This window comes from Typopeltis vanoorti, chromosome 11 (genome assembly GCF_054136105.1).
Source record: "Typopeltis vanoorti isolate ZY-2024b chromosome 11, IOZ_Tvanoo_1.0, whole genome shotgun sequence".
Taxonomy (NCBI): Eukaryota; Metazoa; Arthropoda; class Arachnida; order Uropygi; family Thelyphonidae; genus Typopeltis; species Typopeltis vanoorti.
This window is the reverse complement of record NC_143559.1, coordinates 58,082,084-58,105,779: the sequence shown is the minus strand read 5'-3', so window position 1 is coordinate 58,105,779 and position 23,696 is coordinate 58,082,084. Positions and strand designations below refer to the sequence as shown.

General features: G+C 35.8%; 1 protein-coding gene across 1 annotated transcript in view; it reads right to left on the bottom strand.

Moving 5' to 3' along the window:
• Positions 1–11,850: 11,850 nt before the first annotated feature.
• Positions 11,851–23,696, bottom strand: part of LOC150101609 (uncharacterized) — a 137,336-nt gene continuing 125,490 nt past the window's right edge. The window contains exon 9 of the mRNA XM_090399856.1: positions 11,851–12,449. Within this exon, the coding sequence (XP_090255982.1) occupies positions 12,429–12,449 (21 nt within the window). The 3' untranslated portion in view covers positions 11,851–12,428. The remainder of the gene's footprint in view (positions 12,450–23,696) is intronic.

Sequence of the window (23,696 nt, the reverse complement as noted above, 5' to 3'; positions counted from 1 at the left end):
ATGTTCCTCATGAGCGTGCGATTAATGTTGTTCGTTTGTTCAGCTATCGAGATTGCGTCGGTGCTGCTCACCAAATACTAGATATGCATTGTGATGTGGCCCTCGGATAAATTTTTTTTTTTAATGGGGCCCTCAGATAACCTAAGGTTGGACAGCCCTGAAGTAGGTGAATGACTTCCTAATTCTTACACATGTGTATTCACTTTAATGGTTTGCTATGCTGGTTAGCATATCTGCTCTTATATTGAAGAATCTTGTCATGGGTGTTTGCAATTATCTTTAGATCGGAGATGAATTTCATCACTCTGGGAGTCTGTTGTCCCTTACTTATTGGATGCCTGAAGTGGCTTGAAAAAGTTGTATGATAGTCTCTAGAACAGGGATTTTTTCTTCCTGCAAATGTGAAAATGGCCATAAGAATATACACACAATTAACAGACAGAATGTATTGGCCATAAATCCAAACATCCACAGTAATCCTTACTAAATTGAATGCTTAACAATTCAGTACATCTGACACTTTTCTATCTGAATTCACTAAGGTTATCCTGCCTTAGTCATTCTTCCTTTGACATGCTCCATAACAATAAAGTTCTCTTGGATTTCCTTGGCCTGTTTGACTGTTTTTTCATAATTCAAATCTTTGGTTTTCGCACCCGCTCATCTTAGTCTAAGTACTTACAAATGCTGTTGTCTCCCAAGTCAAAAGTGCATGATCACTCACCAACTGGAGGCATAATATGCATAATGGTCACCTCGTTTATAATTGTCAGATGTTACTAGAACAACTGTTTTTGTACCACGAGGTCGCATTATTTAAGGTAATAATTTCATAAACTCCTTCTCCAGTTGATATTCCCATAGTTGAAATCTCCCATAATTATTATCCTTGTTTCCATAAGTTATTTATCTCTGCAGTTTATAGTCCTCTAGTGATCTCCTGGTTTATAGCAGCACTCAAGTATGTATTCTGCTCTGTATACCTCATGCCAAATCACCTCAAACCTTCTGCATGTAAGGCTCATAATGAGCCCACCTACCACCACTGAATTTCTACTCTATTTGGATTCCTCTATAAATTTGTCTGTCCATCCTAAATAAACTGATCACATTCTATTCCTGTAACAATATGCTCCTTTGTAGATACACTACACCTACCAATGCTTAAAAACTTGCTTCTGGCATTAATGTATACACATGTTAGCCCACTACCACATTAATGATCATTTAGGGAACTCTTAAAACATGTATGAAATTTTTCTTGTCAAGTTCAAGCAATATTCAAACAATACAGTATTTAAAGAAAGAAAAATACCAAAACTGGTAAATGAGCTTAACAATACCGATTAAATATAGATGAAATAAGTTAAGAGAACTTCCTTAGCTTCTTTCCATCCAATGCAAGGTATAGACCTCCCTCCTTAAGTTTCCAGTTCTGTCTTTAGCCAATTTCCACCATCAGTTGTCAAAGCTTTGTAGATTATCCCTCCATCTTGTTCTCTAGCAAACTTTCCTTCTTTTGGTATGCATTCAGTTCTTAATTTTTTAACCTTTCATCTGGCAATGTACTAATATGGCCAACCCATCTCCTCTCAGTATACTCTTCTGCTTAAATGGATAGATATTAGAGTAGTACATGGAGGAGCTGAATCCAACAGAAGAGTGACAATAAATATTGTACTTGGGATGGTGCTTTAATCTGTACATTAATGCTATGAGAGGAGATACCCAGTTGTTTGCTAATATACAAAACTACATAGAGCAATCATTGGTTAATAAAAGTGGCATAGAGATTCTGCAGGATGATTTAAATATGGCTATATGAGCAAAGAATAATAGTTATGATTAAAAGATTCAGAATATAATATATTGATATAACTGGACTGTGGGAAATTGACATATATCAGCATATCCAATTATTCTTATTTTTGTTTTTTTTTAATTTATATTCTATATTTTTAATTCTTTTGGTTATTTTTATTTCTTCAGTCTGTCCTTGTTCTGTATTTGTTATAGAGCTGTTATCTACTCTATATCCTCCTTTATGTAATGGAAGCATTTTATCCTCTTTCAACTCCCTTGGGACTACACCAGAGCTGAGACTTATGTTATATAGCCTGCTCAGAGATGTTGCCATTTCTTCTGCATCTTCTTGTAATATCCACCCAGTATCACATCAGTCTCTGCCTGGTTGATATCTGGCAATCTACTAATATGGCCAACCCATCTCCATGCTTTACAACACTTCATAATATCTTCTACTCCCATCATCTCTCTAATTCTAGTATTCCTTATTATTTAGTATCCCTTTTTGTTATGTGGAGCATTCTTCTCTCCAAGGCTCTTTGGGCAACATGAAACCTGTCTTCCTGTTTTTCAGCTGTTGCCAATGTCTCACTTCCATAGGTAAATGCTGGAATTATATATATATATATATATATATATATATATATATGTGGCGATTAGTTTTTACTCGGTTGTTATACATTTCAAAAAATAGATTTAATGACTCCAAGACCGAGATAACATATAAAGATTTTAATGATAAATACTACTAGTTTCGGCATATAGCAGCCTTCTTCAGGTATTTATAAAGGAAAGGAATACTAATAAACATTGAATTATTTAAATAAACAAACTGGAAATTACAGGTACAAATTGCCTCACATAATCGATACATAAAAATGTTGTATTTTTCAAGTTGTTCCAACTGGCGTGCCATTGTTTGTTGCAATTGTGCGTGCAAGTTCACGTGAACGCCAATATTGAATAACTGCAGCATGGCTATCTGGGATGTTATAACTTAAATTATTATTTAAGTGGACCGGGTTCAGTAGGATTTCCCGTGATTCTACGATTTTTCTTTCAAACTCATCTTCACAGCGAAAAATATTTTCTGATCTATTCCAGCATACAGAGTGGCTTTGTTGGTCATCATTAGGATTATTTGAAAAAAGAACATGACTGGATAACGCAGTTGCATGAGATCTTTTGTATGAGATGTCTCTCTTATGCTCTTCTATGCGTTGTTCAATAGATTTGTTAGTTTGACCAAAGTATGGGATATTGCAATCACACCACAATTTATATACTCCAGGGTACTTAAGGTTGTGATGAGTAGGTTTTGGATGGCTGATTAGAGAGCGGATTTTTGGAAGTGTGGTGAAGAAGGTCCTGATATTATATTTTTTAAGGACTTTAGCTATTTTCTTAGAGACTGTGCTAACGTATGGAATAGAGATGCTACCTTTAAAATTAATAGTCTCTGTTGTGCACTGCTTAGGAGGGTTCAGAAGAAGTTTCTTAATTGTTTTTTCAGAGTATCCATTTTGTTTAAAAATAAGAGTGAGGTGATTCATTTCTTTTTGTAGTTCATCTTGTTCATTTAAGAGAGAACGTGCTCTGTGTCCTAAGGTAGATATAATTCCAAGTTTTTGTGGTGGAAAATGATGAGAAAGATTATGCAGATATCTATTGGTATGCGTAGGTTTTCTGTACATAGAGATTTTTAATCTTTCAGAGTATCGTGTAAGCATAACATCCAAAAAAGGTAAAGAGTTATTATTTTCTATATCAGCAGTAAATTTTATATTAGGATGTTGGATGTTTAGATGACGAAGAAAATCTGTGAGAGCTGTGTGCCCGTGATTCCAAATAATGAATATATCATCAACATATCTTTTCCAAACTTTTGGTTTAAATGAGAAGGAAGATATGGCTTTCTTTTCAAAGTCTTCAAGGAAGATGTTAGCTAGCACAGGGGACAAAGGGTTGCCCATTGCCAGGCCTTGTTTTTGTTGGTAAATGGAGTCCTTATATCTGAAGTAACCAGAATGAATGCAATGCTTTAATATATATATATATATATATATATTTATATATATATATATATATATAAATCTCCTGACATATAATCTTTGTACAACAAAAATGCTTTGTTTCCTTGTGTGTGATTCTTCTGCTTATTTCATCTTGTTTTTCCTTAAAACTAGTTAACTGACCAAGTTAAATATAGTCTTCTAGTGAACTATAGAGGAAAAAATATGCTCTGGACTACATTAAAATTATGCACAAAAATAATTGGAAATATAATTTAACTGAATTATCAGATGAGCAACAAGGATTTAGGGAGAGAGAAAAAAATTAGAAGATTACATTAACAATAGATGCAATATTTATATTAAACCAAATAATAGAGAAATCAGTTGAACACAATAAACCTCCTTACATGTTTTATTGATTTAACAAAAAGCATTTGATAGAATACAGTTAAAAGATAACTACATTAAAAATGAGAAAAAATACCAAAATAAATTTAGAGTTAAGAATATATATATATGTGCGCACGCACACATGCAGAAGAGAGAGAGAGAGATAAAGATATATATATATAGAGAGAGAGAGAGGCATAGACAATGAAAATACATAAAACATTGAAAATCTCAACTGCATCCTGAATGGAGAATCTATAGAAGAAGTAACACATTTCAGCTACTTAGGAAAGTAGTTGAAATGTGTTTGGTGAAGATGGCAAATTAAATATGAAAATAGACAACAGAATTAACAAAGTTGATATGATAGGAAGCCAACCGTTTATATAGAATAAGAGGGAAATTAGTCAAATACTAAATTAGCTGTACACAAGATAGTGTTCAAACCAATTTTAACTAACAGATAAAATAAATTGAAACTGAGAAATATTAGTGAAGTGAATAGATGGCATCAATGGCAGTATTACATTAAAAATGAGGATATTAGGAAAGAGCTTGCCATTGTTAGCATCAGGAATGCGTTAGTGGAGCTAATCCTGGGTGACATGTCACAAACAGAATAGGAGAGGAAAGATTAGCAAAACACATGTTTGTTGGCAGGAAAAAGACCCAGAGGAAGACCAAGATGTAGATGGATTGATACAGTTAATAAAGTGCCTTAAAAGACAAAAATATAAGATTTGATAATGTTGGAGTCTGACAGATAATAGATTAATTTGGAGGAAAATTGTCAATCAGCAATTGATAATGATGTAACTTTTGATGTACTATCATCATATCCTGTACATCCCCATGTGATGGTACATGTCAGGAATTTGATATATAGAGTAGATAAGAACTCTATAACAAATACAAAATAAGGACAGACTGAAGAAATAAGAATAACCAAAAGAATTAAAAATGAAAAAACAAAAACTAAGAATAACCGGATATGCTGATATACTCCTACCAGCAGAAATTGAAGATGACCTACAAAGATTTCTAAATACATTTCAATAATACAACAGAAAAAATAAATCGATGACAGTTATTGATTTATCCAATCATTTATTGGCTGCATCAAAACAGAACAAAGCCGGCAAAGGTTGGTCAATTGGTAGAGCCTCTGCTACTAATGGCTCAGTTAAGTAAGTTTGAGCGCGGTTAGTAGTTGGAAGGGGACCAATCGTTCGATGCTGTTGGCACACTCTCCCTCAATGAGTCCTTGGACTCCCTGGAGGTATCAAATAATAATAATAATAAAGGAAGTGTTGCTAAGAATGAAAACTTAGATTCGGGTGGGTGGTGATAATTCTAAGAAAACAAACCACTTATCACTAAAAACAGGAAGTCACTAAATTATTAAAAAGAAAAAAAAAGTATTTGTAGTCAGTCATATTCCATCTACACTATCAACATATTTCCTATATATGTGGGTTATCTAGCAAGTCTGAGAACACAAGCAAATCTATTGTTGCTGTGGAAATAATGCACTGCATATGTTTGTATAGATGGTGTGAAGTACAGAAAGTTTGAAATATTTCATACATTATATAAAATTTGCTACCATTATTTTTCTGCAGTAAGATAGAATCTGATACTCTGCTTTTGCATAAAATGCAAAGCCAGTTATTGGCACAAAATCTGATAGGGTTTTTAGAAGTTTGATAAATTGAATCTCTCATAACATCACAAATTTCTTATTCCCAGCAAACCTAAACCTGTCGTTGGAAAAAATAATGCTGAAATAATGAAGGATTCGAGGAACAAGGTTCCAAAAGACCAAACACAAGATATTTTTATTAGCCCTATGCTGAAAAAAAAAAATATGGAAAACTTTGAAAGTGAGAATTTCTTAGAAAATGCAGAGCTAGTCTAAAACCTACCAGGCAATGAAATATTCAGAGATACAGATAGTGTAAATAGAGTACAAAAAATACATTTTTGTACTCTATTTGTTCAGTAACAATGGAAAATATTTAAAGGCATATCAAGTATAAAAACTAATATGGAAATGAAATCCAGTTGACAGATTATTGTAGGACTAATCAGGAATGTTCTGGAGTCTGTCTATAAATGCAAGCAAAATGCAGTTTATAAGTTGTTTTTTTATCTCATAACAAAAATGTTGAGAACTAGCAGAAGATGGAATGGCAGAGCTCAACTTTGTTTAGAAAAATCATTTCACTAAAAGGAGGACAAAAGTTTGATTTGTTGTTGTATGAGCAATTAGAATAATTTTAAATTTAGTGAAATATTTACTCAAAACTATATTCATTTTATTCAGACTAACAGTTGTTGCTTGTAAAGCAACAGTGTCCTTATTTTTGGTCAGTGATTTGTGATAAATAGTTGCTATTAAAGCTGTTATTTATAGCAAACTTGCAAGATTTTAGCTTGAGAATATCATCATCATCAAATTCCTGCCATGTACCCTCAAGGGGTGTACAGGATATGATAGTACTACATGAAAAAATTACATCATTACTAACTTCCTATCTACAATTTTCCTCCAAATCAGTCTGTTGCTTGTCAAGACTCCAACATTATCAGATCTTATATATCTATCGTCTAAGGCACTTTTTACCGTATCAATCTACCTATACACTGGTCTTTCTCTCGGTCGTTTTCCTGCCAACCTGGCAGAGAACACTTGTTTTGCTAATCTTTTCTCTCCCATTCTATTTAAGTGACCATACCACCCGAGATAAACTCTGCTAACGCATTCCTGGTTGCTGACAATGTCAAGTTCTTTCCTAATATCCTCGTTTTTAATATGACATTGCCATTGATGCATCTGTTCATGCCTCTAATCTTTCTCAGGACTCTCGTATCTGCAGTCTCTAGTCTTTGGTCAAGTGTTTTACTTCTGACCCAGCTCTCAGATCCATAAGTTAAAACTGGTTTGAACACTGTCTTGTATACAGCTAATTTAGTGTTCTGACTAATTTCTCTCTTATTCCATATGAATTTATTCAATTGACTATCCATCATACCAGCTTTGCTGATTTTGTTGTCTATTTCTATATTGAATTTACCATCTTCACTAAAAATCGTGCCTAAGTAGCTGAAATATTTTACTTGTTCCACAGGTTCTCCATTCACAACACAGTTGACATTTTTGATGATTCTGCCAATTTTCATTGTCTTTATCTTTTTATTGTTGACCTTCATACCATATCTATTACAACAGTTATCCAATTTAGTCAAGGAATCTTGCAGACTCGTAGTGGATTTATTGATAAGTATAACATCGTCTGCATAAAGCAAAGAGCTGACATTAACATCTCCAATTTTGATATCATGTTTAATACCACTTTCCTTCATAATGTGATCCATATAGATAATGAACAACAGATGGGATAATGTACATCCTTGTCTCACACCAGATTTAACATTAAACCATCTTCCTGTACTTCCTTCAATTCTAACTGCTGACTTACAACTCAAATAGACTGAGTATTGCTTGATATAATGCCCCATTGACACCATATAACTGTAGCGTATTGAATAGCTTGAGAATATATATATTATTATTACGGGCAACTCCAGGGAGACCCCATATCATGTTCATCACAACTATTCGACATTCACACAGTATCTATCATACCTTGCCTTAAACTCATTCACTGTCACAGTACCCACTACAGATTCTGGCAGCTTATTCCACTCATTCAGCACTCTAAAAGTAAAGAACCCAGCTCTAACACTATCCTGCTAACCACAATCTTGCCCAGCTTCCATGGATGTCCCTAGGGCACAGTAGTCGAGATGGGGTCTTATCAAGGTTTGATACAGAGGAACAATAACATGCTTGTCTCTGCTCGTTAAATTATTCTTCAGCAACCAAGTGATTTGATGAGCTGATTTGGCCACTTTTGCAATGTGTCCCTTAAACTTCAACTCCTTATCCACCAACACTCCTAAATCTCTCGCCTCATCAATTTCCTGGAGTACAGTTCCACCAATGTAGTAAACTGCTGCTAATCTTTTTGCCCCAAAATGTATAACCTTACATTTTGCCACATTAAAATGACATCCATTCTCCTTAGCCCAGACCTCCAATCTATCCAAATCATCCTGCAAAATTTTGACATCATCTGCATTCACTATTGCCCTACCGAACTTTGCATCATCAGCAAACAAATGAACTGTTCCTCTCAGATCGTTTCCTATATCATTGATGAACATATTGAAAAGCAGTGGTCCTAGAACAGAGTCCTGCACCGCACCACTAGTCACAGGCCGTCTTTTGGACTCTACTCCTGAATAAACCACTCTCTGATATCTCTCCGTCAACCACCCTCCTATCCATCTCATCAATCCTATATCCATCTCCATATGCTGCATTTTACTGATTAGAATTCCATGTGGTATCCTGTCAAAGGCCTTAGCAAGGTCCAGTAGAATCACTGTAAACCCATTACCCTTATCCAGTTCAGCTGTCACTGAGTTATAATATGTGAGCAAGTTACTGAGGCATGACCTATCCTTCACAAAACCATGCTGTCCTCGATACAGTATGCCATTTTCATCTATCCAATCTTGTATTTTCCTGTTGACTATTTTCTTCAAGACCTTGATAACGATTCCTGTTATGCTGATTGGCCGGTAATTTTCAACAGCAGCCTTGGAACCACCTTTATGCAGTGGAACTATTTTCCCCTCTTTCCACCCCCTCGGGACTGACCCAGACCCGAAGCTCAAATTAAACAAAATGGTCAAGGGAACTGACAAAGAATTATCAGTGCCCTTGACCATTGCAAGACCTTTGTCGTGCCGCTTCACGTACGACATGAGCTGGTATACCATCCAATCCCACAGATGTAATGACATTGAGGTTCTGTAATAGACTATTTACCTCTACTTCATTCATCACAATTCCAGTATAAGCTGTTGGTTCCTCCATTCCTGCAATGTCACCACCTGGATGATATACTCTTGCAAAGTGCTCGCTCAGTAATTCCACTATATCGACTGATTCGGTTACCTCCCTACCCTCAGCATTTTTTAAAATCATTCTGCCATGAACATTTTTCCTTTTACTTGCAACATATTGAAAAAACTGTTTGGGATTCTCTTTAGCCTGCATGGCCAATATTCTTTCATAATCTGCTTTTGCTTCTCTTAGCATACCTTTCTGGCCTGAGCTTTATACTATTCCTGCACCTGCAGGTCGCCTTTCTCTTTAAATTCCCTCCACAATTGTTTCTTTTTTTGCAGCTCACGCTTAATGGTGTTATTCATCCATTTAACCCCTACTTGATTTATTATTCGGACTCTTGGTATACAGTCAACCACTGCCTCCTGCAAACACTTCTTAACCACCTCCCATGCACTATCAACACCCAGCCATTGCAGTTTTACATGCCATGGCACTGTACCAATCAATCTCCTAAGCTTGTCATACTTACCAGCCCGATAATTCCACATGTAACCTGTCTTAATTGTAAATTCCACACCTTTAGCCACCTCCCAAGTCAAGACCCTATGATCGCTCTCACCAATTGGCAGCAACGTGGTCATGTTCGTTACAGCCACATTCTCAGATGCGATTACTAGGTCAAGTACTCTCTGCCCCCCACCCCCTGTATTTTCCATTACATGCTGTCGCAGATATTTGTTCCTTAATAACCACATAAAATCCAATTCCTTCCTCCCATGTGCCCTCTCCTCCTTCCAGTCTATGTTACCATAATTGAAATCCCCATAATAATTACCCTCCTTCCACTCATTTCTTCTATTTGCCTATGCATACTATCCCCACCATCTATTCCATCACCTGGTCTATAGCAGCACCCAATTGTATATTTTGTTCTGCTAGCCTCTATCTCACACCAAATAGCCTCAAATGTGCTCTTTTCTCTATCCTGCAGTTCAACTTCTATACTCCTTGGCTGCAACTCATCAGCTATCATCAATAACACTCCTCCCCCCTTTTTATTCTCCCTGTCACTCCTGAACACGCTATACCTGTCACATTCCATCCCACTAGCTTTATCATCTTCTGTCAGCCATGTTTCACTAATACCAACAACCTGTGGCCTGGAAGTGCCAACAAGACCAAAAACTCCTCCTCCTTGTTCCTATTACTCCTGGCATTAGTGTGCATGAATTGCAGAAGCCTGTTAATCCCGTCCCTACTTTGATGCCTTATACTAACTATCCTATTCTGATTTGTTGTCCTTCGTACTCGCTCGAGCATATTATACTCATTCATACACTCAACTGCCCTAAAGTCGGCATATCTACTCTCCCCCCCTTAATAAATCTAGTTTCCCTGAGTCTGTACATCGACTTCCACTTCATTCATCAACACTTTTTCAAGCCTCCGTACACCAAATCCATTCAAATATAAACCATCCATTTTATATAAATCCTTTCACCCATTGAACTCACTCCATATCCACAAATTCCACACCACTCTCCATGCATAACCCATGCATATAGTCATTGGGAATTATGGCCCTCCATCTAAACACTTCACTGTCATACCACAGCAAAATACTCACCATCCTAACTCTCTCACTCTTCTCTTTTGCTACCTCAAGTAATTCCCTCACATCCTCTATCATTTCCATTTTGTCTTGTTTCAAATCATTTGTTCCTGCCACGACTATCGTTTCTTTCACCCTTGGTTTTTGCGCTCTAATAGACTCGCTGACGTCCTTAATGTTCGCACCCGGTTGGTACGATTTCGTCAATCTTTCAACTATCACACCTCTTAATAACGAATATCCGTACAGCACTCGCTCCTTCATTTTGTTTGCATTTATGAACATTCTCTTATTTTTTGTATCAGACATTCGCCGTTTATTAGTTGGTACACATTTTTGCATACGCTCCAGCTGCCGTATTGCGCTATGTATCACTCCACTCAACCGTGTGATCTCGCTAATTGCATCTACCTCACCATTTTCATTATCATTTAAATCATCCATTCGTTCTGTATTTTTACCTTCAATTACACTTTCAACGTCTAAATATATATATATATATATATATATATAAAATTAATTTAACTGACTAGAACGCGAGAAACTATAACAAAAACCTTTAATAAATCACTACTAGTTTCATCGGTGCTCCGACTTCTTCAGGTGAGAAAGAAAAAACATAAGACTTATAAAAATAACAAGGTAAAAAACATGGACTTTCCAGCTTAATAAAAAGAAGTAGAATAGTAACAGTCATATTTGAATAGGTGACCGCGTGCTACCATTGGCATGAGTTGAATGTGTGCGACAGCTAATTTTATCACATATATATATATATATTTGAAATTTCTCTGTGAGTGGTATTTGAGTTGATAATCCCCCCCACTAGGGGGGGGACTATTATTCAAACTTTGCAATGAAATTCTAATGGGAAAAAATATATTTATTTCACTCAACTTTTTAAGGTTACATTGCCAGCTATGCAACCATCTTTAATTTGATAAAGGTCTGTACAATGGAAGAATTGAGTATTTTAAACCCCAAAGAATCTTCTTGTCCAACTCTAGGAACATACACACACACACACACACACACACACACACACATACAAAAATAATTAATACAGCTTTACCACAATAATAGTCAACAAAAACCCATAAAAGATCATTGAAAACTTTTCTTTATAATTCACAAGATCTTGGTATGAAGGAAGGAAGAAAAAGCAAAATATGCTTCTTCATACAAAAATTTTTTTTTGTAATGCTATCACAAAATATTGCTGTGAATGATTCACTTCCTAGTTTTATTACATAATTTATATATTGCACCAGAAACCTCCCCAGTGGCTCGATTTTGGAATAAACATTTTAAACAATTTGAAAGAAACTAGAACATATAAAAGATTTAACAATAGAAAACAACACATTTGTACACTCATACTCAAGCAACCTGTTTTGTGTAAGGGATAAATATTCTTACATTATACTGGTATCACAATCATATAAAAATAGAAAATATTAAAATAATTTTAAGATGAAAGGGAATGTTACAACAAAAATCTTTTCTGCCTTTATATATATGAAATCCACTGGGGATATACTTTAAGATGAACATATGAAGAAATATTCTCATCAAGAGAAGACACATGAACTAAATGCACATGCTCTAAGGTGGTGTGTGTGTGTGTGTGCGCGCATGCATAAATATGGACTTTTCCTCATCATTGAAGCTCAAAATCTTCTTAGTTCTTACCAGAAACATCCTGTAAATGAAAACAAAATGTCAGTGATCTCAAGCTCAATCTTTTTAATTTTAAAATCAAGATTATGCAACAATCTTTTTTGATAATAATCACTGGTTGAAAATAAATTGTTGTATAATTTTGCAAGAAATGAAAGTTAAAGCATGTCAGAAATAACACCTTTATGGTATTATTATAACACTATAAAGAGGCAATATTTGTAATATGTTTGTGTCAAGAGACAGATTGGATGTTAGTGTTATACCACTAAGATCTCTTCAAGCATAGGAATTTGAGTGTTGTCAAAATAAAGATGGATTTTTTTTTTTTTTTTTTTTTTTGCAGAGAAATAAAGCAGAACTGCCATTTGCCAGCAGTGAAATTGACAAAATTATCCAACTCCACTGATAAATGTTTTCAAGATCTGTATTTATAGTGGTAGTGGTTAAGGATGTTGAGATTGTAGTGATTCATGCGCATTGCCATATTTGCCAAATGAAAAGGAGGAATGCAATTACAAACTGAGAAGCAGATCATTTGTACACTGATTTCCATAAATTAAGAAACAAAGAGAAAAATTGTGATAACTCATAGGTAAAAACATCTGAAACTTGGGTACATTATACCAAAAGGGATGCTGAGCCATATACAAATGAGTGGTATATGCAAATGAGCTGTGGCATAAAAGCAGGTGTTTGAATGGGTTTCCATTTCATGTCTGGATATGGCTGTAAGACATAACTTAATTGATGAATTCAGGTGGTGAGCCATAGTATGACTGGAGGCCAGCCAAAATCATGCAGAGGTGGGCAGAGGGATATGAGTCATTCTATGGTTCACAGACTGGAACCAATTTCAATAGCCACAAACAGCATCCCAGATATATAGCAAAGGAGGACCATGGGCTACAATCTCAGTGAGTGATCGATAATCTCCAATTATCTGCTTGCTGAAACAGGAGTGCAAACCTGAATCAGTTATGATATGACCCTGAATTGCTATAGGAATATTGGTATCTGCTTTCAGAAGAAGGCTTTGCAAAGGCAGTATGCTAGGTGACCAGTAGTCTGCGTGTCCCTATGCTATAGGAAAGAATATCTGAAGTGGGGCAAGTTCCATGTCAACTGGATCCAAGACCAATGGAGTAGGTACCTGGTTATAGACTAGTCTGGATTTGATCTAAGTGCTCCAATTTGGAGAGAACCAGGGATATTATCATTCCTCTAATATCTGTGAAAGGGATACTTATGGTGGAGGTAGTGTGATAGTTATTGGAAGGCATCTCATTGAAGAATGAACTGACCTGTATATCCTTTCTAGTGGAATGATAAATGCTGCAACTTACAGATATAGGTCTTGAAATCCTATACTCATCCATATATGCAGTTGCAGCAATAGGGAAAACATAATTATAAATGATAATTCTCATCTTCAGTTAGCAAAGCTTGTGGACCAGTATCTTCAAGAAAAGACTTACACATGGTTAATCTTAATCCTACAGCATGTCTGGGTTGCTCTTGGTAGATGTGTTGCTGCTCTCAATCCCCCTCCCTTGAGGTACTTCAAACTTTGCAGGAGCAATGACTGTTATTACCAACTCGGTTCCTGGACACATAAGTGCCACATTTTTATTGAGGCACTTTGATGATCTCATTTTGACTTCCTGTTTTTGACCATTGTCTTCATGTACTCATTTGTTACTGAATTAAACTATTCATTTACAATTGTTGTGGGTGTTTCTTTCACATCATACTGTTTTTTCTCTTTGTTTCTTAATTTATAGAAACCAGTGTAGGGTGGATGAAATAATAGGGCTTTGTGGGACCCCTGTATTGGTTGTATACTAAGACAGGACTAAGACTATGAGTGGTGGGAGGTTGTCTGGTATTCTTATAAGCTTGTGTACTATTTGCATAAGGTTAGTGGTGGTGGCAAATGTCTAGGCCTTTCTACCTTGCTTGAGCTGTGCAGTTGGAACAGAAGAACCAGCTGGTGTTGTGAACATTGAAATCTCCAAGGAAAATGACCTCACTATTAGGAAAGTTAGATTAAAGATTATCAGCTTTTAAGGAAAGGAAATTGAAAAGTTCAGAATGGTTGTTAGCATTAGGAGAGCAGCAGAGACAGTAAATGAATTTGACAGAATGGGATACTGGAAATTAAGGGGATAAACATCCTTTGTTGTTTTATAGCCAGTAAGTGAAACTAAAGATCGATAACTATGATCTATAAGTTTCATGCCCTAAAACTATCGGCGAAGGCAATTCGAACTAAAGGTGGTGCAAGCTCCCTCACTATTCTTGATATTTTCTCATAATGTAAAACACAGCTCCTAGGAGATGTAATACTGTCATTACATTATGAGGAGAGGTCACTACCCAGACCGGTTTCAACCTTTTTTGAGGTCTCATCAGTGAGTAGGTAGACCTGGAAGCTTAGTGAAAAGAAATTACATACCTTCATTATACGAATGCCATAAAGGTGTAATTATATTTTAGTTAAGATAAAAAGCCAAATGGCTAGTTTTCTGGCACTTTAATATAGAAAATAAGGGGATAAACATCCTTTGTTGTTTTATAGCTAGTAAGTGAAACTAAAGATCGATAACTACAATCTATAAGTTTCAAGGCGAAAAACTATTGGCGAAGGCAATTCGAAGTAAAGGTGGTGCAAGCTCCCTCACTATTCTTGATATTTTCTCATAATGTAAAACACAGCTCCTAGGAGATGTAATACTGTCATTACATTATGAGGAGAGGTTTGATATCTTCCAGGTCTACCTACTCACTGATGAGACCTCAAAAAAGGTTGAAACCGGTCTGGGTAGTGACCTCTCCTCATAATGTAATGACAGTATTACATCTCCTAGGAGCTGTGTTTTACATTATGAGAAAATATCAAGAATAGTGAGGGAGCTTGCTCCACCTTTACTTCGAATTGCCTTCGCCAATAGTTTTTCGGCATAAAACTTATAGATCGTAGTTATCGATCTTTAGTTTCGCATACTGGCTATAAAACAACAAAGGGTGTTTATCCCCTTATTTTCTATATTAAGGTGCCAGAAAACTAGCCATTTGGCTTTTTATCTTAAGTAGAATGGGATACTGACATTTTCAGCCAAAGAAGTTAAATCAGGATATTCCAGGTTGGGCACTCTTTGACATGGTATGTTGGAGTAAACATATGCACAAATCACACCTTTGAAGTGAAAGGAGTCTGAAACAGGGAAAGCTGAGATGAGTAATGATTGGGGATGTAGAAATTTGGGTTTCTGTCAGGAAAAGTAGGTAAGGTTTTGCAGATTGAAGATGGACATCAGTGAGGTTAGAACTGATGCCATGTATTGAAAAAGTTCTGTAAGATATGCTATTGATGACTGCATGGGTCACACATGTTCCCTATAATGCAGTCATGGAGTTTAGGTTTCTGCACTGGGTGTTAGGACTGAATTTTCATATTAGCATTCCTTTTTGATAATTTATTGTCAATGCGTCATCTTCAGTTTGCTGTAATATTCTATCTTGTTCTCGATACAAACAGACGAGATCTGGTCAGGCTCATACATTGACATGATGCCTTCTAACATTTTATTCAGCAGTTATGACCACAAATCTGCTCATTGGCATATTGCAGGTCACTGTGACTAGGTACTGGAGATTCATCCTTGTCTCCCCATGTGCCTAAAGCAGTTATAAGATTTTCCTGGGTTCACTGCATCGTTCAGCAAGCTTGCAGATGTTGTTTAGTATCACATCTGTTTCTGAATGAAACATCAGTACACTGGAGTTGTATGTTTTATTCTCCACCTCCATAGTGTCTTGAACTGACAAAGTGATGAGATTGACAAGCTTGCTGCCATTTTTGGCAGTAGGCCAGTTAATGTTGAGACATGAATGTGAATTGCTTCAAGTGTCTTTTGATCATCAAATTCCTGCCATGAACCCTCAAGGGGTGTACAGGATATGATACTCCTACATGAAAAATTTACATCATTACTAACTTCCCATCTACAATTTTCCTCCAGATCAGTCTGTTACTTGTCAAGACACGAATATTATCAGATCTATTTCTGTCGTCTAAGTCACTTTGTACCCTATCAAACCATCTATATCTTGGTCTTCCTCTGGGTTGTTTTCCTGCCAACCTGGCAGAGAACAGTTGTTCTGCCAATCTTTCCTCGCCCATTCTGTTTAAATGACCATACCACCTGAGATTACCTCTGCTAACGCATTCCTGGATGCTGACAATGTCAAGTTCTTTCCTAATATCCTCGTTTTTAATATATTGCCATCTGTTCGTGTGCCTAATCTTTCTCAGGACCCTCATATCTGCAGTCTCTAGTCAAGTGTTTTATCTGATGTAGCTCTCAGATCCATAAGTTAAAACTGGTTTGAACACTTTTGTATACAGCTAATTTAGTGTTCCGACTAATTTCTCTCTTATTCCATATGAATTTATTCAATTGACATCCTACCATACCAGCTTTGTTGATTCTATTGTCTATTTCCATATTTAATTTTACCATTTTCACTAAAAATCGTGCCTAAGTAGCTGAAATGTTTTACTTGTTCCACAGGTTGTCCATTCACAACACAGTTGACATTTTCAATGATTCTGCTTTTTTTCATTGTCTTGTTATTGCTGACCTTCATACCATATCTATTACAACAGTTATTCAATTTAGTCAAGGAATCTCGCAGACTCGTAGTGGATTTATTGATAAGTATAACATCGTCCGCATAAAGCAAAGAGCTGACATTAACATCTCCAATTCTGATATCATGTTTAATACCACTTTCCTTCATAATATGATCCATATAGATAATGAATAACAGAGGGGATAATGTACATCCTTGTCTCACACCAGATTTAACATTAAACCATCTTCCTGTACTTCCTTCAATTCTAACTGCTGACTTACAACTAAAATAAAGACTAAGTATTGCTTGATATAATGTTCCATTGACACCATATAACCGTAGCATACTGAATAGCTTCTCTCTTGGCACCTTATCATATGCCTTTTCCAGATCTACAAAACTCAAATAGAGATCTTTGTTATATTCCCATGATTTCTCCACTATTTGTCATAAAGTGAAGATCTGATCCTGACAGCCTCTATTTGGCCTGAATCCAGCTTGTTCTTCACCAAGCTTTTCTTCTACAATTCTTCTCAAGTATACTTGGATATATCTTACCAGGAACACTCAGTAGGGAAATACCTCTGTAATTCTCACATTCAGTTTTATTTCCCTTTTTATATATGGGTACTATGAGAGCTCTACTCTAATCATCGGGTATTCGTTACCTGTCCAGGCTTTCTGAACTATGCAGTGCAGCTACTGCAAGACTTTATACCACCATACTTCAGCATTTCTGGTCGAATATCATCTCCTGCTGCCTTTGATGGCTTTTTCTTCTTCAAGTATGGATATGTATTCCTCACTGTATGCCTGTTGAGTGTTTTTTTCACTGTGCTATCACTGCTTGTTTCATTTAGCAATTTTTCGAAGTAATTACTCCATACTTCAAGGATATCTTTCTCTCCCGTTTTCATGTTACCTTTATCATCTCTAACTCCTTTAACAGTACTCTTTCCTCCATTTCTAAGCTTCTTCAATAACCTCCAAAATATTTTGCCACCTTCTTGATATTTATTTTCTATGTTCTTGCCAAAGTACTCCCATGACTTTTGTTTAGCTAGTTTTACACAGTGTTTAGCTTTCTTACATTTGTCTCTGTATTCTCTAAGAGCACAAGCTGACTTATTTGCCAGGAACTTTTGATATGCTTTCTTCTTTTCCTTCACTGTCTCTTTAACTTCCTGTGTCCACCAGGGGGTTCCGATTTTTTTATCCTTGCAGACAACCTCACCACATGCCTCTCTGGCTGAATCAATCAAGGTTTTCTTCAAGGCTTGCCACTGAATCTCTAAAGTTTGGTTCCTGTTCTCAAACTCTTTCATTTTTTTCTTCAATAATCTTTGTGTATTTTAGTCTACAGTTCACATCTGAGAGCTGCTCAACTTTTATTTGCTTTAAAACTTTCTTACATGTTATTCTTTTCAATATGAAATTCAATTTTATCCTGCTCAAGACTAAATAGTGATCACTTCCAATTTCAAATCCTCTGTACACACTCTGGTGTCCTGCACAAGGGAGAAAACATCACTATCAACAATAACATAGTCAATTGAGACTTTTCTTATTTCTTGCCTCTTCTCTCCATATGAATTTGTGCACATTTTTGTATTGGAACATAGTGTTAGTAATAACCAGTCCATGTCCTGAGCAGAAATCCTACAAATATTATTATTAGCTTTGCTCTTTTCTCCAAATTTTTCCAATATATTTTTGGATGTCTGACAATCATTTCCTACTCTGCTATTTAGATCCCCAACAAGGACCAACTTTTCCTTTTTCATTGTGTCAGATGCTTTCTCTAAAGCATTAAAAAATTCCTCCACTTCTACCTTAGTAGAACCTTCTGTGGGACCATAGGTACAAATAAGTCTCATTGTCCAGTTCCCCAATCTGATATTTGCCCACATTACTCTACTTGAGACTGCCTGCCATTCAAGAAGATTAGCCTCGTATTTAGTGCTGAATACAATGGCTACTCCTTTCCCTTGTTTGTCATTGCCTGAATATAACATTTTGTATTTATTGCTCAGAAAGATCTCACCAGTTTGTCTTTTTTGTTTCAGTCACCCCTATTATGTCGATCTGGTACTTATCTAATTCCTCAGCTAGCTCCATTTCTTTGCCATTCAGGCTTCTTATGTTGATAGTACCAATCTTTAACTCTGGTGATGTTGAGTTGGAGTGTTTTTTCAGATTTTGTGTCTTTTCTAATGTATCAATTTTATGCAAGAAAGCATTATCAAGTATAATAAACCGTTTTTCTAGATTGTCCATAACTTTCCGAGTTTTAGAAACTGTTTAATGGAGAGGAGGCAAAGAAAATAAAAGAATGGGTGGCTGAGGTTGTTTGGAGTTTTATCAGTCATACAAGCAATTTTGTGCAATTAGCATACAATGACTGACCGCAAACTTTGCACTGAAGGCTCTCTTTGTATGTAATCTCCAGCTTGCAGCTACGGCACTTCTGAGCTTCAGCTGTTTTATCAGAGTTAACAAGACTCTTAGCACTCTGTTGATGCCTGGCTTTGTTGCCACCATCTTTGGTTTGTGCTGCAGGCATATCTATATGTTGTGCGTAGGTACTTGCTTTGGCTGATATTAAAGTATGGAAAATATTTTTATTGAAAAGCTCAGAGTACATATGGGATGTAAAATTGGATAAATATCACTTTTAAGTAGCAGTAAAATTAGAACATAAAATAAGCAACACAGTCCACAGAACCAACCAAAGAAAAAGGAATCGATATTCTTTTTTTGCTGAATAAAATATAAACACATGTTCCATTTTACTCAAACTCTGATAAATATGCTGATGTAAAAAGATAGATATTTGTATAACGTTACTGTTTATAAACACATAAAAATGAAATTTAAAATGCTTAGCACTTTTTTTATTAAAAAAAAAATACTAATCATTTTAAATTACATTTTTATGTGTTTATAAATAGTGACATTTTTACTGAAAATAAAATTTTAGAAAAACCAATCCATTCAAAGATGTGTCTGACAATACTGAATGAACTTTTGTACAAACTTTTGTTGCAAATCTGTTGGTTTGTTAGTAATCCCATATAATTTTTCCAAGACAAATTTTGCTTCTACTTAAAAAAAAAAAATTAACTGCCTCTGAGAATGAGAACACTAAAGGATTTTTTTTGCACCCTTCCTAAAATTTGATTCTTCTTCTATTTATGATTTCTGAAAAATGCAAAATCTAAGATCGATTTTGGTGGTACAGTATTTGTGAGACATCCCAAAAGATCCAAGTTGATATTTCTGCTCTCTCTTTTATGCAAGTTTCCATTTTAAGTAACGGTTCTTGGCCTGGATCACCTTCAGTTTCTCTAATTTTGTTAAGTGCGAAATCTGCTGAATGGAGTTGTATCTTGGCTACTACATGCTTCAGTCAGTCAGTTTAACTGGCTTAATTAATTATTCAAATTGTGGAGCATTGAACATTGCCATACCTGATCTGGTTAAATTTGCTCTACCAGTATCTTTAAGAACTATTTCAATAAATTTAAGTAGTCTTAGAAATGTTGAAACCATATTAAGCAGCAAGTTCTAATGTGTTTTTACATCAATAATAATTTTGCTTCATTTCCCAATTCACTTTTTATTTTCTGTTGCAAAAGACTCTCTCATACCACCATGCATAGTTTATGCTTCCTTAAAATATGTAATTACATCTATTTGTAGAAAAAAATTATGCCAACAAAAGGTTGAGATATAAGGGGAAAACAGTGGCAGTGGTTTTGAAGCAGTATGAAGTGAAGTGGAGGTTGACAGGATGAAATATTTTAATGGGTTAGCTGGGGAATGTGGAGACAAAGAAATGTACAGGCAACTTGGCTTAGTAAGAAAGCAAAGGGTGGTTGATCATTATGGTTGATTTCAATCACAGCAATATTGATTTGAATGAAGAGATAATGTCAAGGAATAAGGAGAATGAATTTGAGTTCTTAAGGGACAATCTTAGCATGTACTGGAGGGCAAAATCATAAATGAAACATTTCTTAGAAGTATAATATTTAATAAATAAGATAATATAAAATCAGTGTAGAAAACAAATTTAAAAGATGTATATAAAAAGTACAAAAAATATTAAAATTCATAAAATGTACATAAATCTGAGATTTTTTTTTTAAAAAAAACATTTATAATAAACTAAAAAGTATATATACTTTATATAAGGTGGTAAAGATTAATACTCTGTAAAAACTTAAAAACCAGGTTGACAGTTGATGAGTCTGATAATATCTACTTAAGTGGGCTCAGACATAAAAGTGGCTAAAATAATGATTGTGCTCATTGGTGAAATGAGGGCATTTGATTAAAATACAGGTAACGAATAGTCCAAAGTGACAAAACGTGCACATAGGCATATCATCGCCCCTCAGAAGGAAGGAATAAGTGAGATGACTATGACCTATGCAGAGCTGAGTGAGAACAACTTCTTCTGTTCAAACCTTGTGCCGGCTAGTCTGCTACAATTCAGTTTCAGACTTAATTTGTTGGGGCTTATATTACTCTCTCTTCCAAGATAGCTTTCACTGGGATAGGAGTTTCTGTCCGATAGTCTGTGTATGGTACAGGCAGATAATGGATGTTTAAGAAATGAAATGACCTCGCTGCAGTACTTACAGCCTCATTTCTCTTAATCTCAACATGACTTGGAATACAACTACTACATCAAAGCATAGCTTCCACAACTGAAAGAGAAGGTGCTGAATTCAAGACAGTACCAGATGTTGCTGTAGCTCCAGACTTCTTATTGCTTGAAGAGAATGTTGGGTCTGAATATACAGAGTGGATCCATAAATCATGGAACATGTCATAGAAAAGGCCTATCTTTTTGAAACTGAACATAGAAGGCATTTACATGATGTGGGTTATCATAACTGAGAAAAAAAAATCTGTTGATGTTCAAAAACGTATGCAGTTACTTCACAATGACCCTTTCTAAGGTGACTTATGAGCCACCCTGTATTATGCAACTTTGGTAGTGGTGGAATCTAATGTATTTTAGTACAAGCTATATTGCATATAGCTCTGCTGTAAAGTTCTTACACTCTAGTGGGATTTGTGCAAATATGTTGTTTGGAAAGGGAGCAGAAGATCCCAATAGGTCCTCTGATTTTGAGCCATCTTTGTACACAGGCAAACCATCAGAGTATTCACAGTTGTACGAGAGTGGTCTGAAAAGTTCTCGGCCTAACAGTGAAAAAACGAATTTATAATTTCAAAATTCTTTTTATTTTTTAACATAATCTCCCTCAAGACTAATATTTATTCCAGTGATGCTCCAGCGAAATTATCCCATCCCTGTAGTGATTCTCAGTAAGATCTCCAAAATATCCCTCTACAGCTGCAATCACCTCTTGTTGCAAAGAAAAACACTGACCAACGAGGAAAGTGTTTTAGTTTTGGGAAGAGATAGAAGTCAAAGGGAGCCAAATCTGGGGATTAGGGTGGATGTTCCAACAATTCATAGTGCAGATCCCTTAATTTTCCAATTGCCAAAACACCTTTGTGGGCAGGTGCATTGTCCTGATGAAAGATGATTTTTTTCTTTTGCAAACCAGGTCTTTTCTCAAGAATTTTTTCATCTAGTCTAGTTAAAAAGATTGGAATCATATTCCCCGGTTATTGTTTTACCCTTTTCAAGATAATTAATAAACAAAATGCCTTTAGCATCCCAAAACACTGATGCCAACCTTTCCTGCTGATGGAACCAACTGCCTTCTATCCACTGTTTTGACTGCTGTTTGGATTCTGATATGTAATGATGAATCCAAGTCTCATCCATAGTAATAAATCAACACACAAAATCAGTTTTTTCTTGTTAAAATGCTCCAAGCACTGTTCAGAGATTTCTATGTGAGTGCATTTTCAATCTGCTGTGAGCAAGTGCAGCACCCATCTTGAGCAAAGCTTTTTCATTTTTGTTGTCAAATGTACATTTAAGAACTCTTTCCCTGATGTTTGTTTGAGCACTACCCAGGGTTATTCTTCTTACTATTATTGCATAGGTACCGCCATGCAGTCCTAACAAACACTCATCACAGGGAAAACCAAATCCACACAATATCGGTTGTACATCTCCTTGAAACCATTAACAAACAAAGCACTTACAACTGACTCAGGCAACCCATTTCATTCATTCACCCCTCTCCAAGCAAAAAATCTACTCCTGACACTCTTGCTAACCACACTCTTACTCAACTTCCAGGGATTACTTCTTGTTCTGCTGCTAGTCAAGTGCTGAAACATTTCCCCTGCATCAATCCTATAAAATACTTTAACTTAAATGTTTCTGTCATACCTCCCTCCTCCCACCACTTTTTTTTTTTTTTTTTTTGCCTATCAGTCAACTTTTAAAATTCACATACCCTCAATATATCAGGATGAGCATTCCACAGAACAAAATGGTCTGTGGAATGCTCACCAGCTTGGTCACTCTTCTCTGGATCTTCTCCACCACTTTATCATCCCAAAGAAACCAGACCTGAGCCTCCTACATCATTATGTACAAATTAAACAATAGTGACTAAAGCACAGAGCCCTGCGACTCACCACTAGTCACCTGATTTCTCCTAGATATACTACTTTTTGATGTCTGTCC